The 17,177-nt window shown below is 39.3% G+C and overlaps 1 protein-coding gene across 1 annotated transcript in view; it reads left to right on the top strand.

Annotated features, from left to right (window-relative positions):
• LOC112125929 (dystrophin-like) overlaps positions 1-17,177 on the top strand; it is a 1,989,526-nt gene that overhangs the window by 1,427,930 nt on the left and 544,419 nt on the right. Inside the window, exon 51 of the mRNA XM_026648920.1 lies at positions 15,192-15,427. Coding sequence (XP_026504705.1) covers positions 15,192-15,427 — 236 coding nt within the window. The remainder of the gene's footprint in view (positions 1-15,191; positions 15,428-17,177) is intronic.

The following is a 17,177-nucleotide window of genomic DNA, read 5'->3' as shown; positions in this document are numbered from 1 at the left end:
GTGGAGGCTGAATCTCTCTCCCTCCCTGAGAGCTTTGCAGTCTCTCTGCTCTCTCCTCTTGCTGGCTCTATGCCATTGCTTCCCCTGTGCTCTCTGGCTGACTCCCTGACATGATTCTCTTTCTTTGATTCTTTGGCTAAAGAATTTTGGATTGATATTCCAGGTTTCCTAGGTATTCAAAGCGTTTATACCATCAACCCATTTCTTATGTATATGTTAAGAACACCCCCTTGATCTCAATCTCATTCATGGAATGGGTTTAGGGTTTAAAAAGACAAATTTTGGTGTAATTGGCAACCTTGTTGGACATGGATATTGAATTAACCTCTCAGCCCTTGAAGAGGTCCTTTCAGAAAAAGTTTGAGGCTTTTAGATGATATGGTTGGGGATACTGCCACTCTTCACATCTATTCAGGGGATAAATAAATGGCTTCACTTTACAGAACTGTCAATCTAACCCTTTTCAGAAGCAATAAATTGATGTAAAACAGAATTTAAAAGAAAACAAGTACACCCCTGCAACTGACCTCCATGCCGCCTTCCCTATTTCTGTTCTGTCCTATTTTTCTGTGATATACACATAGAATCTGGCCTTGAATTCCAGATTATGGAACTTCCACAGTAATTTGACTCCTGAGATTCAATCTTTCAAGAAGCACAAAATACACATGTATTTTCTTGGCATGCTTCCATTGTATTTCAAGTCTCTGGTGTAAGGTGAGAATTGGAGCCTTTATAACTACTCTAATGGTTTGAAATACTCTTAGAAAAGATATTTATTCTCTCTCTCTTTCATATTCTCATTCTTTTTTAACCTAAGCAAAGTGATAGATTATTTCTGTTTTATTTTTCTTCACTGTGTACTTCAATTCTTTCCCTTCTCTATGATCTGGTGGAATAGCAATGAGGAGGACTCATATTGATACAAATAAGTTTTCTATTGTGTGTTTCTCGTGCTGGAAGCTTTAATGGTCTTTCTAGTTTTTGGTTTGAGCATGTAACAGGAATGAGCTGTTGTTGTAATCTTCAAATAATGTTAAAAGGTTGTGTTTTATGTTCTCTTTGTCATGATTTGCTGCTCTAGAGCTATGAGCCTTATTGACTTTATTGCTTTTGCATTTGTATAAATTCATTCGGTTCCTAAAAAACTAATTGTCTTGGGGGGAAAATCCCCTTTGAGACATCTCAACCTTCACTGTCACTCTGGATAAAATATCCAGATCTGTTGCTACATACTGTGTAACTAAATTTTCTCTCTCAAACACTTAATTTAATTTTTCCTTATTAATTTTAATCACTTATCTATACTTCTCTAGTGAATGTGTTTGTGCAAGTATGTGTATTGAGAAAGAAAAATACAAGGAAGGTGCTGTGCTTTTTCTAGTGTTGTTTCAGTACTTGTGGGGATATAAATGCCTTGTGGAAAACACTGTGTGATTGGTTTCTAAAGGACATCATTCCAAATTGGTAATTTCAAAGGTTTAACACTTCAGTCAAAATAGAAGAAATTATACCTTCCTTAATAGCAAGAACTTTGTCATAACGTAGCTTGAAGCTTTTAAATAAGGATATCACACTGGACAATGTTTCATTATCTGGATCCTTAGATTTCTCAAAGGAGCATTTCAGCTTCTTGATGCAAACTGCTGAGAAACTAAGCCAGAGTCCAGAGCAACAGAAGCATGCGCATTCAAAAAGAGCTTAGCCAATTCTACAAGGATCAGTTGTTATTTAAGAAAATCAATTTTAACAGCTGGCATAACATACAAGTCAAGCTTAGCGCTGTTGTCATAAAAATAAATAAATAAATAACATTTTAAAACCCTGTTGTTTAGAGTTTTAGTCAGAGTTATTAACTCCTTTTCCTCCCTGATCTCTGATCCATGTTGCAATTGGTCAGTCTCAGAGGATCTAATTGTATCTCTGTCTAGGAAGTACTCCCTCAGGAGCTAATAGTAGTGTTGTTTCCTGAAACAGAAGTCAGAAACTATTGCATGTCTTCTGCATTCAGCACCACCTTTTTTACAATGCTGAGCATGTCATGTCTGCAGTTACTTCCATGTTTGTTGACCCAGAACCCAGACAGCTGAGTTCAAAACAGGTCCTCTTCTTGCTAGCACAGTACATTAGGTAAATATGTGAAGTTCATTTTTATATCTTAGTCAAACCACTTATACTTTTTGTTCTGGTTGTTTACAAAGATATTTTTAGATTTTATTTTAAAATCAGCTAGCACAGACAAGTGTTCTTATGCCATCACTCAGAGGAGTCTCCTAAGCAGTACAGATATTTAAGTAACCCCAAGGAACTCTCTAACAGGCATTTCACCAAGGAGAACAGCTCATAATAAGACCCTATTAGCCCCATTTGCTGCTGTATTCCCATGTAGTTTTCATAGTATGGTTGGGTTTTTTGTTTTTGTTTGTTTGTTTTGGGGTTCTTTTTACAATTTTTTTGGTAATTTTCTTTACAACATAAAAAGATTAATGCAATTATACTACATATAAAACAATAGATATTTGATATTCAGTTTCTTATTTTTGCATGTAATAAATAATTTCAAAAGGCAAATATTATTCAATCTTCTGTTTGCAGGAATCTCTGATACCGTAAAAGATTAACTTTTAATGGGACATTAACATTTCAGTAGGGACGTATTAGATACCTTCTGTAGATCATTAGCACTGGAATTATACCTGGTTTACATGACAACACCTGAAGAAATTTAAACAATTTGGATATCACTAAATTAACCCAGGTTGTAATTTTGTAAATAAAAATGGAATGAAATTGTTAACCAAGGAGTTCAAAAAAAATTGGTGCTGACATGCAGTCCCCTTGGAAATATTTCAGAAGTAACCAGGAAACCTCAGATTATACTGTGATAGAACAACAGGTCACTAGTCTCCATAGTTATAATTAAGGTTAAGATTTTGTCACGGATATTTTTCGTAAAAGTCACGGACAGGTCCCGGGCAATAAAGAAGAATTCACAGAAGCCCATGACTTGTCCGTGACTTTTACGAAAAACATCCGTGACAAAATGGGGAGCTGCCGTGTCCCCTCACCACCCGCAGGGGGCCTGGCTCAGAGCTCTGGGGGCCCCTACCGCTCTTGGGGGCTCAGAGCTCCAGGGTCCTGTGTTGCCTGTGGCTGGAGCTGTGGGGCCCCTGCTGCCTGCAGCAGCTGGGAGCTGCAGGGCCCCTCCTCCCCCGCCCGGAGATTCAGGGTAACCCTAGCACCTGCAGTGGCTTGGGGAGTGGTGGGGGTACCACACATTTCCTAGCCACTGTAGGTGGGGGGACGACCTTGCAGCTCCCAGCTACAGGAGGCTGAAGTCACGGTGGTCTCTAGAAGTCACAGATTCCGTGACTTCCGCGACTTCCATGACAAAATCATAGCCTTAGCTATAGTAAATCAATCCCTTTAATCTAGTACTTGCCTTTTTGTCTCTGAGAAATCCACCCTTTATAATTCATTTGGATTTTGGGACTCTTGGACCCAAAAGTAATGGTTCTATTGCGCCAGGTCAGGCGTCTCACCATATTGAGATAAATACTAGCGCTTATATCCTCATTCCAGGCCTCTGGAATCTACACAGGAAGACCATCCCAATATACTATCAAGTGACATGTGAAGTCTATGCAACTCAGTTTTAGTCTACATAGTGATAGAGGCTGAGTGAAACCTCACTGAAGTTGGAGGGCATAGTAGATGACCATCATTCAGTATAAATGTAAGATGCAGTTAAGATCGTTTTTGGCATGAGATAGCTGAAACAACAGGCCATGTGCAAGACTGGAGAGAAGCCGAGCTGTGTAGGTGGAGGGGTTCCGCTGGGGGCTGATTGCAAATGCAATGGGCTGGGAATTGTTTGGTGGAAGTCTGTGTGTCTGAGGGAAGTAGCAGCCAGATGCAGACTGCAAGAGAAGTACAAGTAATATGGCCCTGAGATAAAGCCAATTGGGAGAGCTTACTGGACACAGTGCTCCCTGAAAAAGAGTCTTGAAACAGTGAGCAAAGAAACTGTCTCCTGCTATTTGATTCCTGATGTGTTCAGGGAAACAGGACTTTGTGTACATTCTTTGTAAATAATAGAATTTTATCTAAGAAATACCTGAGTCTATCATCAGATTCTCCTCTTACCAGAAATAACCAACAAGACCCTGAATATTGGCTAACTGCTTGAGTCAAAAGGGGTAGCAGCCCTCAAGACCCTTTTCAACATTAATTTGAATGCAGTAAATCACAGCAGCACTGTGGCAATACTGACACTGGTGATGCAGCACTCTAGAAAACTCTAGCCAGCTTCATTGTGCTTCTCAAACATAGGCATAGCCAGCCAACTGAAGTTCTGAATGGCTTTTGCAGTCTATCTGCAGTACAGATAAATCCCCTGTGACACTGCACCCCATATTCTTCATAGAGATATTATTATGATATGCTTGTGGCATAACTATGGTGTATTTTATGCAAGATAAGTCATGTAAGTTATCATTGAAAAGGCTATGATTTACTGACTAGGATTATCCTATTTGTATGCAGGTATCATTTTTGTATCTGAAGTTACGAATAGTGACTATATATCTGAATTACAAATGTGTTTACACCTGGGGAACACCCACTAGACAAAATGCACTCAATCTAGATGGCTGGCTGGAAAGGGCCATTAGAGAAAACAATAGAACTTTATTTCCCACCAGAGGGCCTTCCTGAGGAAGCTACAAACAGCCTCAGGTCACCTGGTACTGTACTCCATCTTGGAATACCAGTATTTTTCCTCTGACTGGCGTGGGATCTAAGCTTTGAGACAAAGGGTTCCGGCCATATGCAAAAGGCATATTTAAGGCAGGGGAGTGACATCATCGTGGTTCTTCACTGTCTCCCCACCCCAAGGAGGCTCTTGGAAACACCTGAGGAACAAGAACTGAACTGGGAGGAAGGGCTGGACCCAGGCTAAAAGGGATTTTTAGCCTGCGAAAGGAATACCTGGGGCTTTTAAGCTATAAGAAAGTGCAACTGGCCCCTTAAGAATTTTTGCAGCCTGTTTGAATCATCATTTAGTGTGAGAATTTGCTACTCATATCCATTCTCTTTAGTATATTAAGCTTAGTATGCGTGTTTTGTTTGTTTGCTAGGTAATCTGCTTTGATCTGTTTGCTATCCCTTATAATCACTTAAAATCTATCTTCTGTAGTTAATCAACTTATTTTTGCTTTGTCTAAAACCAGGGAGTGTGGGAGTCATAACTTGGGGCAGAAAACTATTGCATATCCTTCTCCACATTGAGGGAGGGGGCAAATTTCATGAGCTTATGCTGCACAGTTCTCTGTGCAGTGCAAGATGGTATAATCTTGGGTTTACGCTCCGGGGAGGGGGTAAGGGGGGTACTTGAGCAGCTGGGGAGTTCCTTAGCTGTAGCCTCCCCATGCAGAACTGATCACAGCCATCTGTACGTTGTGCAGCTGGGTGTGTCCCTACCTGTATGTGTGCTGAATCCTGGGAGAGGACTTGGTGCTTGGTAGGCCGGTCACAGCTTTACAGCATAAAGGGAGCCCAGGCTGGTGGGTCGGGGGGTTCAGTGGTATCCCAGTCCCAGGTAGCACCACAGGAGGAACCCATAACATCCTCCTCTGGTCAGCAAAAGCATGCATAAGCTGCCTGTTTCTATGTGTTTTAAGCCCAGAGAGAGGGAATTAAGAGAAGAATGGAATTGTAATCATCTGTTTCTATACATGTGCAGGAGCACTGTTACCGGTGCCCATAAGTGGGGACAATGGTTGTTGTTAAAGCCAGCATTAAGGGCAGGCAATCCAGCATCAGTTTCACATCCTGAACCAGGAGCTGAGCCAGTTCGATCTGTGAGGATGATAGAGGTTATGTTTACAAGGTGGTGAGAGTTTCCATTGGACTCAGCCATATACAGAGAGAGGATTTCAAGGACAATATGGCTGTTGTCACAGTTAGAGCTCATACCTGTAACATTTTGGCCACATAAAAAATTTCCCACTTGAATGGGCAAACATAAAGAGAATGAGTCAACCATTAACATAGGGCCATTAGAAAAGTTCATAGAGCAGGCTTTTCTGTTTGCTGGTGAGGTTGATGCATTTGGATATTGACTGAGAGAACTGTAGTATTCTTTCTGCTTTGAAAACTGAAAAACTCAGATAATACAGACTATATTTCAGTTAATGGTATTAACTAAAAAGTTGTCTTCAACTTTGTGTGTTAAAATAAAGGAGCATAACAGTTATTTTGAAACTCTGTATTTGATACAGATATTAGATGTATTCTACAAAGCCATTGCAAATCCAGTTTATCTGGTTAGTTTAAACTGCACTGAAGCAACACTAAGTAGCCAGAGCAGATAGTGTGTGATGTATAGACAGTAAAGGAGTTTCTGAAAGTTTTCATAAGAAGGATACATTAGTAGTCTTATTACTAATAGGTGTTGGGTAACATAGTTTGACTTCAATGGGCCCTGACTTGTGTGAACCAATTTGCAAGATCAAGGCCTAAATTTCTGAATACCGAACGTTTTTTAAGTTGTTTAATTATAAAAATATTAATACATTAATTATCTCTAATAAAATCTAACAATATAAAATATCAACATATTGAAAAATGAATTGTTATATGAATTTTTAATTAGTTATTAATTATTTTATATACAACATGGATATAAAATTTGCATGTACATGATCTAAAGATTCTCACTCTGGGCCAGTGGGCAAATTCCTGTTACCTGCTGCTACTCTAACATTTGTTATTTATTTTAGAATAAACCATTACATTTGGTGTACCTTACTCAGTGTAGTATTTGCATATTTAATCAGAGGAATAGCAAGTTACAAAATGGATTTAAAAAAGAAATCTCCTATGCTATCTGTTCAGTAAACATGTTAAACTTTAATAATGAGTGCAGTGTGAGGTGAAAAGTGGAGTCCTAAGATGTTAGAAACCCCTGCCTAGCAGACAGACTTGCAAATATTTTTTGTATTATTTTTTTTAGGTCAAAGGAAAAACTGAGAGATAGAGCGAGAGAGAGAAAGTGTTGGGGTGACAGAAAAGAAATAAAAATGGGAACTTGATGGTTGAGGAATTAGTAATGGGCACCTTTACACTCTAAGCTGCAAATTCAAGTATGGTTTATATAGATATAATGATAATTTATATCCTTGAAAACCAGTAATGACCATATTTTCATGAAGACTTACAAACCAACATCAGTACATACTTTGCATGCTCAACTTCCCTGATAATAAATAAAACACGTCCTCCCCCCACCCAAGAAAACTTTATTTTTCTGTTGTCCTGTTCTTGGCATCAGTGTGGAATACCTTGTTATGAGATCCAATCCAAATCAATGTGACCTCCAGCATTAAGGGGTTAAAGTGAGGGTAGGATGAAATTGGTCCTACTTTGAGCAGGGGGTTGGACTAGATGACCTCCTGAGGTCCCTTCCAACCCTGATATTCTATGATTCTATGATTCAAGATGATATGTTGGAATTGCTGCAGCAAATTGTGACTGATGTGTTTAATGAAAAAATCTTGTCCAGCAGAGAGAATACACACAGTTTGTGAAGTCATTTCTTCACGATATTGTTTTCTGTGGGCTACAGACAGATATGTAATATCCAGCTCAAAAAGAAGTAGGCAGAAAAACACACCATGTATAGAAGTCTCTCAAGGACAGCGTTAGAGATACAAAACAAAATACAGTGTTACAAATACAAAAAAAAAATAGAAAACTGAAGTATACGTTCTTTTCATGTATTGATTCATTACAGTATAATTTCCTATGTATTTTTTTCTCTTTCCGGCAATTAGATAAAATCTGTGACCAAAAGAGATGTACACAAAAAACTTGTTCTCCCTTCCCCTCCAAATAAAAAAGAAAAAGGAACACAACAGACCTCTAAATAGACTGTAAACATTTAAAAAGTGCAACCCAGGGCATTGCCAATAAGCCACAGGTGTGTGCTGCATGAGCAGAAGGAAATTGATAGCAATTGTGAGGAGTATAATGATTATTCCATGCTCATAATACCTTCATCCTAACGTGCACTTATGCATCTGTTGCTTCAGTAGATTTTTTTTAAGGTAAAAAAATCCACTTCTATGCAAATCATTGTAGTGCTATTCTTTATGATTTGGACAATGCTTTAGAGGAAACTAATTTTCTCTGTATAAAGAAGGATATTGCTAAGAGCCAATCCAAATCATTGAAGATTTCCATCTAGGAAAGGTGACAAGTGGCAGCTTAGTCTGAAGCAGCTAATAATAAATGTTACGTCATTCATTTCTTCACTGATGTACATTTAGCCACCAACCACAATCACATCAACAATGGATAGTATCTCTTATTTCTTTGGGATAAGAAGAATAACTCATAACACTTTCCATTTAATTCTTTCTGCATTACAACAACATTTTGCTCTCCTGTTTTTCTCTGAGATTTTTAACTGCCCCCCAGTGCTGCCTCTGTTTGACATTCATTTGGTTTAAATGTCTTTGAGACAATGAGCAACCCTCCTTTTTGCGGGGACCAGAAGCAGGTAAAAAAAGCCTTCATGCCAGCTGAAGATACGTACAATATAGTGCACACTTAGATCATGACACCTCTCCTCCCTGACATGCCATGTGATGTCCCCTGCACCTGTTAGGTGGAAATGTCTAGTCTTTACTCCATTTGCCCCATATAAGCAAGAAGGGGAGCAGAGCAGGACAGAATCAGCCCAGCAATTTTTAAAAGGAGCTTCACTTACATTTTAAATACTGGAGCCAAATTCAGCCCTGGAAAACTCTATACTTTTAAGTACACTGGGGATGAATTAAGACCTGGACAGATTTAGAATCATAGAATATCAGGGTTGGAAGGGACCTCAGGCGTCATCTAGTCCAGCCCCCTGCTTGAAGCAGGACCAATCCCCAACTAAATCATCCCAGCCAGGACTTTGTCAAGCCTGACCTTAAAAACCTTTAAGGAAGGAGATTCCACCACCTCCCTGGGTAACCCATTCCAGTGCTTCACCACCCTCCTAGTGAAAAAGTTTTTCCTAATAGCCAACCTAAACATCCCCCACTGCAACTTGAAACCATTATTCCTTGTTCTGTCATCTGCTACCACTGAGAACAGTCTAGATCCATCCTCTTTGGAACCCCTCTCAGGTAGTTGAGGGCAGCTATCACATCCCCTCCTCATTCTTCTCTTCTGCAGACTAAACAATCCCAGTTCCCTCAGCCTCTCCTCATAAGTCATGTGCTCCAGCCTCCTCATCATTTTTGTTGCCCTCCGCTGGACTCTTTCCAATTTTTCCACATCCTTCTTGTAGTGTGGGGCCCAAAACTGGACACACTACTCCAGATGAGGCCTCACCAATGTTGAATAGAGGGGAATGATCACATCCCTTAATCTGCTGGCAACGCCCCTACTTATACAGCCCAAAATGCTTTTAGCCTTCTTGTCAACAAGGGCACACTATTGACCCATATCCAGCTTCTCATCCACTGTAACACCTAGGTCCGTTTCTGCAGAACTGCTGCCTAGCCACTCAGCCCCTAGTCTGTAGCAGTGCATGGGATTCTTCCATCCTAAGTGCAGGACTCTGCACTTGTCCTTGTTGAACCTCATCAAATTTCTTTTGACCCAATCCTCTAATTTGTCTAGGTCCCTCTGTATCCTATCCCTGCCCTCCAGTGTATCTACCACTCCTCCCAGTTTAGTGTCATCTGCAAACTTGTTGAGGGTGCAGTCCATGCCATCCTCCAGATCATTAATGAAGATATTGAACAAAACCGGACCCAGGACCGACCCTTGGGGCACTCCGCTTGACCCAACTTTGTTAATGATTACTTAAAGGTCTGTGTGATCCTTTTTTCTTATGTGACAAGAATGACAATATTGTCTATGACTGTGGAAGCATTTGTATCATGTTAACTTTTATGATGTCATACAAATAACAAACTGAACCTCTTGCATGGTCAGGGAGGGAAGTTACTATTTTTTGTTATATGTATTTTTCAGTTAACAAAAGCTGTTTTCTAAAATGATTTTTAAGAATTAACAATCACATCATAACTTATGCTCCACTGATATTTTTTTTCATTTAAGCATAGATTGAAAAAAGTGCAAATAATGCACTTGGATATTGGACTGATAAATGTGGTATAAATGGATGGACAAATAGATTTAACTGCAGTAGCTGTCATTAGAAACTTAATATTTCCAACAGTCAAAGTAACTGAAATATCATACCATTTCCCTATATTTAGAGTAGGAAATAATTATGAAATATTAGCATATTTTTAACTATTCAGATAGTAGATATTACATTATTTAATCATACAAAAGAAACATTGTTTTCCTGAATTTATAAAATGTTAATTTAAAAATATTTATATCAAATTACATTCTTCAACGTTTCAGTTAGTGCAGTGTTTCTCAAACTGGGGTCGCCGCTTGTGTAGGGAAAGCCCCTGGCGGGCCGGGCCGATTTGTTTACCTGCCCCGTCCGCAAGTCCGGCCAATCATGGCTCCCACTGGCTGCGGTTTGCTGCTCCAGGCCAATGGGAGCTGCTGGAAGCGGCGCGGGCTGAAGAACTTACTGGCTGCCACTTCCAGAAGCCCCTGTCGGCCTGCAACAGCGAACCGCGGCCAGTGGGAGCCGCGATCAGCCAGACCTGCAGATGGGGCAGGTAAACAAACCGGCCTGGCCCACCAGGGTCTTTCCCTGCACAAGCGGTGACCCCAGCTTGAGAAACACTGAGTTAGTGTAAAGGAATTTACAGTATAGCTAATTGTAAATTGTCCAGGCTTTCAGGGTCACTAATTTTCACTATATTGAGTAATGTGTTTTAACTGTTGGAAACATAGTAGGCCAATCTATTCAAAACAGCCACAAGAAGTAAATTTTATATTGTTTTTCACATTATTGATCATTATATTCAGATTAACTGGCAATTTAGGTGTGAACTTCAACCTCTCGATTGAATTTTTTAGTCCAGACTGTAACTCTTCTGGAAGGAATAAACATAAATGTGGAAACTGTCTCAGTGGTCCATCTTCAAATGGACCAAGTTTAAACTACAATAAAACAAAACAAACAAAAAACAATGTGTTGGTCTTACCTAAGTGGGGAAATAATGCCTCTTTGCCTTCTGAAGGCAACATGCACCACAGACAGCCTTTCTTTGCGAAGAAACAGCCTGTCCACAGAAAACAAAACTCACCTTTGTCCTTTTAAAAAACTTAAATCCAGTGCCCAATAACCGTATTTTGCATTTGGAATGCAAGAAACTGCAGGTGGCACCACCCAAGGATTAATTCTAGCTCTCATGGCTCCGACATTGTGCCATTTAGGTTGTTGAATCAGGTAGTGCCTGTGCAGCTACATTGCAAAGGAGTTATTCAGATCTTCCAATTTTTTTGGACTGTCAAGTCCTAGTACATTAACCCGCTGTACTATTTTATCTTTTTTCTTCTTATGATGGAGTTACATTTTAACACAATAGAACAGTAATCTAGAAATGTATTTTAATACATCTGAGTGAGCCTCTTGGGAACACACTCATTATAATAATATGAGGTCTGCACCTTTAAAAATATTTTTGCAAATGTAATTTTCAAATCGGCAGTCATGCTAATAGGTCTTTGGCTGTCTTTTGCTTTGCCAAACTGTACGTGTAATAGCAACTTAAAGCATAAATTGCCTTTCTGTGATTAACTGCATGTGCATGTGCACTCCCCCCCCCCCCACACACACACATACACACAAATTCTCTGAGCAGCCAGTTTTCAGATCTAATTTTTGAATGATAAAAGCACAACTAAGGGGCAGATGCTTGGCACTTAAAATGGTGCACTAGCAATGTAGTACTCTTAGGGCATGAGTTACCATGAGTAATTATACTTTCATAGCTTTCCATTGAGGGCCATTTATATTTACTGTCTTACAATGAGAATCCAGTGAAACATTCCTGATATGACTGCTACCCTAAAACCTGTTCCTTTGCTCCAAGAATCCCCTGGGTCTAGGCATGGATGTGAATTTATATGCTGTCTGTGTAGTAGTTGACTCAAGTCAGATATTGAGTAGTTCTTTGTTGTCATCTTTTAAATGAGTTATATGTGAAATTGCTGCACTTGTCAGTTGTTGCTAGTTCCATTAAACCAGTCTGTATGTTTAGGATCTGACCCTGTGTGAGTAAATATTTACTCAAATGAGTTGTCCCACCGAGTGAGATAAGATACATTATACTATTAAATCATGCAGCGAAATAAAAAATATAAGTACCTGGCACCTTATGTTGTCATTTATTTTCACCTGTGTGATGTGTGTCTAAAATACTTCCATTCTGATTTAATACCATTTTATACATACTTTGCACAGTGGTAAATGAGAATGCACGTTGTCAGGCAGTGGGAATGCAAATCCTAGATAATTATTTATACAATTGCTTATTATTTTCTTAGTAAACAAATATGAAGGTCAACTATATTTTGATTTCCCTATATGGACTGAACAATAATGCCTGTTCCAGGCGGTAGGCATCCTAACAAGAGATCAGAAATACAATCAAATTCACAAAAGAATAGCAACCAAAAGCCTTTCTATGTCCCAAAACATCATCCATACCAACAAAACTAACCTAGCTCCTGCAACATACTAATGCCCTTAATAAATAAAATAAATGCCACTATTGAGAACCCCCAAATCTCTTCAGTAATCTACACATATCAATGAACTATGCAGACTGAGGCTAGGTCTACACTACAGCGGGGGGTCGACCTAAGATACGCAACTTCAGCTACGTGAATAGCGTAGCTGAAGTGGCGTATTTTAGGTCGACTTACCTGGCTGTAAGGATGGCGGCAAGTCGACCGCTGCCGCGCCGCAGTCGACTCCACTACCGCCTCTTGCCGCGGTGGATTTCCGGAGTCGACGGCAGAGCCATCAGGGATCGATTTTATCGCGTCTTCACTAGACGCGATAAGTCGATCCCCGATAGACCGATTGCTACCCGCCGATCCGGCGGGTAGTGAAGACGTGCCCTCAGTCATCAGAGTCAAGTAATTTGAGATGAGCAGCAAGGAAAGAATTCTAAAACATAGAGACACATAGGTGGAATTCCCTTGCCAGCAGATTCCTCTCCTATAAACACTTTTGCTAATCACAGCTAATTTAATGTGGGAACATGTACAATGCTGCAACTGAGATCAGAGTCCAGTTGTTTTAGGTGATGAACATATACACTTTAAGAAACAGTCTGTGCCCAGAAAAGTTTACAATCTAAACAATCAGACAAAGAGTGTGAGGAAGGAAGTTTCTTTAACGCCATTTTATATTTTGAGAATTGAGGCACAAGAAGATGAAGTGACTAAGCTAAGGTCATGGGGGAATTCTGTTGTAGAGTAGGAATTGAACCTAGCTCATCTATGTCCCAGTTGTTCCTCTTCATCTGAAGTATGAACTTTCAGTGTTGCAGCATGAGAAATTTGTTAGCTCATACAGGGACTTTGTAGTGCAAAGGGGTGATCTCTGAATTAATGCTAATACTGTTTATGCTTCACATATCAAAGTGATACAATGAGCTAGGCCTAGTTTAAGGATAGGTGACCTCCTGCACATCACGTTGGATATAAACAACTCAGCCATACAGAAGTCATGGGCTTCATCCTTATCAAAATCATGAATAATTGTTAACTTATTAAGCATAGAGCTCACATTATTCAGCATAAAGCAAGGATCTTGATCTCTGACTCCTCATTCTTCTGGGAGATGACGTATGTACCTAATGAAATGAAATAAAATGACTCACTCTGAATTTTTCCTGCATATCTGCCCAATCCAATACCCCAACCTTTTGAAATCCAGCCACTCTCCAGGTCACTATATCAGCAATCATAGTGGCATTGCTTCTCAGCCATCCTAAAATGGCCACTGAAGGCCTCAGCTGCCACAGCTGGGTGTCCAAATAAGGTTCTTCACTCAGGCTACAAACCTCATCTTCAACCAAAATGGCCTTCCACCAATTCCGCCCAAACATTCACCTTCCAAACATATACCATTGCGAAAAGGACCCACTTCAGCTCAACCCTCCCCAGTCTGCTACTCAAAGAATTACACTCATTTAAGCTTTCTTTGTGTAGAACAAAATTCTTCTTTCTCCACAGCTCCAATTATCAGGCAGGGAGGTAATGCTAAAGCCCCTTTCCTCTTCTCCCCTTCTGCCACCACTGTTGGCGGAATACAAGAATTCCCTAATTTTGAGGGCCTTTTACACCTTCTCCCCCTGACCTCCCCCCACCACCACCACACACATGCACACACAGTATATCCCCTCCCCATAATGTTTCAATAGAAGTTTTCCAATGCGGTAACCACCAATGACATTCTTATCCTGGCCTGGAATATTGGAGGGTAGCCCCCATTCATTCCTAGTCCCACCCACCATTATGCCCAGGAAATCAGAGCAACCCATTCAGAAAAGTTAATAAAATGCAGCTCTCTCCCTGTTTTTGGTGAGACTCTAACCTTACATAAAACAAAGATGGCCCAACCAACCAATCCCTGCTATTGAGTCTTCTATTTTCCCTGAGTCCCACATCCGCAAGTGTCGCTCCCATCATCACCATCACACAGTACAGACTGTTCTTACAGCCTCCCATCCACATGATAATAAATAAATGGAGAGACAATCCCAGTTTCACTGGTAACTCAAGATTTGAGGGGTAGGGTGTAGGTCACAATGGTTTGGTCGCTACTGGAACAGCAGATGTTTTTTATCCAAACTAAGCAGGATGTGATGTGCAGCCCAGGCTTTCAGGGAGCAAGGGAGCAGAGTACTTCAGTGAGCACACATTTGGGGGTTGTGATTACACAGGGGTATTTCTGACACTGCTTTTGTCACAGCTGGAATGGGGTGAGCTCTTACAGGTAAATTGGGGGAGGGGGCTGCGGGAAGAGGCTGGGTATATGTGAAGACATGCTTGGTATACTGTATATAAATTCATGTGATTTGTTTTATTTGCATTTTCACATTTCAAGTGGGCAAAATATTACAAATGATACATTCATTGAAATAATTACCTTTCCAGTGAGCGAACTATGTTACTGAAATGAACAATTTATCATGGTCCCTTTATTCAATAATGTTAACATTTTTTTTTTTTTAAATTTTCAGAAACTTCTGGTCAAACTGTTACTGTGGTTACACAAACTGTGGTAACCAAGGAAACCACCATCTCCAAAGTAGAAATGCCATCTTCCTTGCTTCTGGAGGTGCCAGCTCTGGCTGACTTTAATAAGGCCTGGGCAGAACTCACTGACTGGCTTTCTTTACTGGATCGAGTGATAAAATCCCAGATAGTGACAGTGGGTGATCTTGATGACATCAACGACATGATCATCAAACAAAAGGTATGAGAAACATTTAGACATTAATTTTTGTGGTTGAAAGCCTGTAACAGCTATTAAAAGGGTAATCGTTTCAGCAGGGAACATAAGAGGAAACATTTAGATTAAGGTAAGTAACATACAAATTCCAGTTAATTTGTTTTAAATTGACTTCTAGGATTTGAATTTGAAAATAACTGAAAAAGGAACAGAATAGTTTTTTTCATAATGAAAACTGCATTTATCAGAATATCAGAATGTCCCCTTTTATGAACATGTTTGTGCCACAGCAGTGAAATCAGATCTGTCTGTCTATCTTCTTTGTAATGCACCCATCATTATGGTGTCACGGGCTAGGGGGTCAGATATGGAACACGAAAAGAGGAAGGAAATATATAGAAAGATCCATGATGTAAACAGAGAAAAAACTATACTGTTCTATACCTTTTTCACGTTTGAGTGTTTCTGTAAGAACTTTGAGAGGCTTGTATCCTGCTGTCATCCTGTTATGAAAAGCTCCTCAGTCCCTTTATACAAAAGAGTAGCTTATTAATGCAAGTGTTTTGTCAGCAAACTGCGTAAGTACTAGTCATCTTTGAAAACACACAAAAATATGGAAATACATGTGCATAGACAAAAAAACAAAACTTTAACTTCAGCAACTCTGTGGCAATAAAAGTAATTTGTTATTATATAGCCTGAAAGTAATTACCTGCCTTCCAGATTTAACAGTGTTCAATATAAAAGATTCAGCTTGCCTGTGCAAAACTTTAAGTGCTAAACTTCCATTCATTTGAGCTCTTGTAAACTGAATTTATGGCTTTGTATTATAAAATATTCCTCTGCTTCATCCTCCAGAAACGAAGCCTGATTATCGCAGAGGAGAGAAGTTAAAATTCTTTTTTTATTTAAAGAAAAAAAGAAAATAGAAAGAATGGAGAAATGTTGTATGATCTTTCTCTTAAACAATTTGACAGGAGAAGGATTTATTCAAATACATAAGCAGCTAGGTCCTTTTCTGTTTCTTTTTTGTGTATTTCATTTTTTTCACAACTTGTGATTATTTGACATAGGTTGTTTCCCTCCTCCCTCCTTTCCCCCCCACCCTCTCCAATACTTTTATTTTATATTACTTTCCTGAGGTAGTAAAAGGTTTTGGTATTCATCTCCACCAGTGATTATAGGGCCGGTCAATATTTTCAGAGTAAATCTGTACCATCTCTTAAGAATGTCATAATTGTATTGGGTTCAACATAGTATACTATGGACACTAGATAAAAATAATTTTAAACAGTTTCAAAACATATTATTTTGGCCATTTCTAAGTGCCATGAAGCCCAAACAACAGACATGTTAGATGATTAAGATTTTTGTACTTTTTGTAAAGCCTTAGATTGAAACATGTTGTCAAATACTTCATTTTAAATGATCTGATCATTTTGATATTGAAATAGTAATAGCCAAGATAATAAATCCTTAAATTTGCATGCCTTTAATTTGGGAGGAAAAACACAACTAAATAAGCATAGTGTCCCTATATACTGTTATCAGATTGGTATAATAATCTAAAATAGATCCTAAGGAGCTGTTATAATCTGCCAGGTTAATAATAGTCTACAAATAAAGTAAAATTTTTGCAATACAGTCTATAATTTATCAGGTCAAATATATACCTTTACAACAATGATCTGTTGTGAAATCTTCAAAATTTATTGAGTTTCATAAATCACGTTTTCAGAATCAGTCTGCTATCAAAATACTTACCTTATTAAGA

This window comes from Terrapene carolina, unplaced genomic scaffold (genome assembly GCF_002925995.2).
Source record: "Terrapene carolina triunguis isolate 2854851 unplaced genomic scaffold, T_m_triunguis-2.0 Scaffold22, whole genome shotgun sequence".
In the NCBI taxonomy this organism is placed as follows: domain Eukaryota; kingdom Metazoa; phylum Chordata; order Testudines; family Emydidae; genus Terrapene; species Terrapene triunguis.
This window is presented reverse-complemented; position numbering and strand designations above follow the sequence as displayed.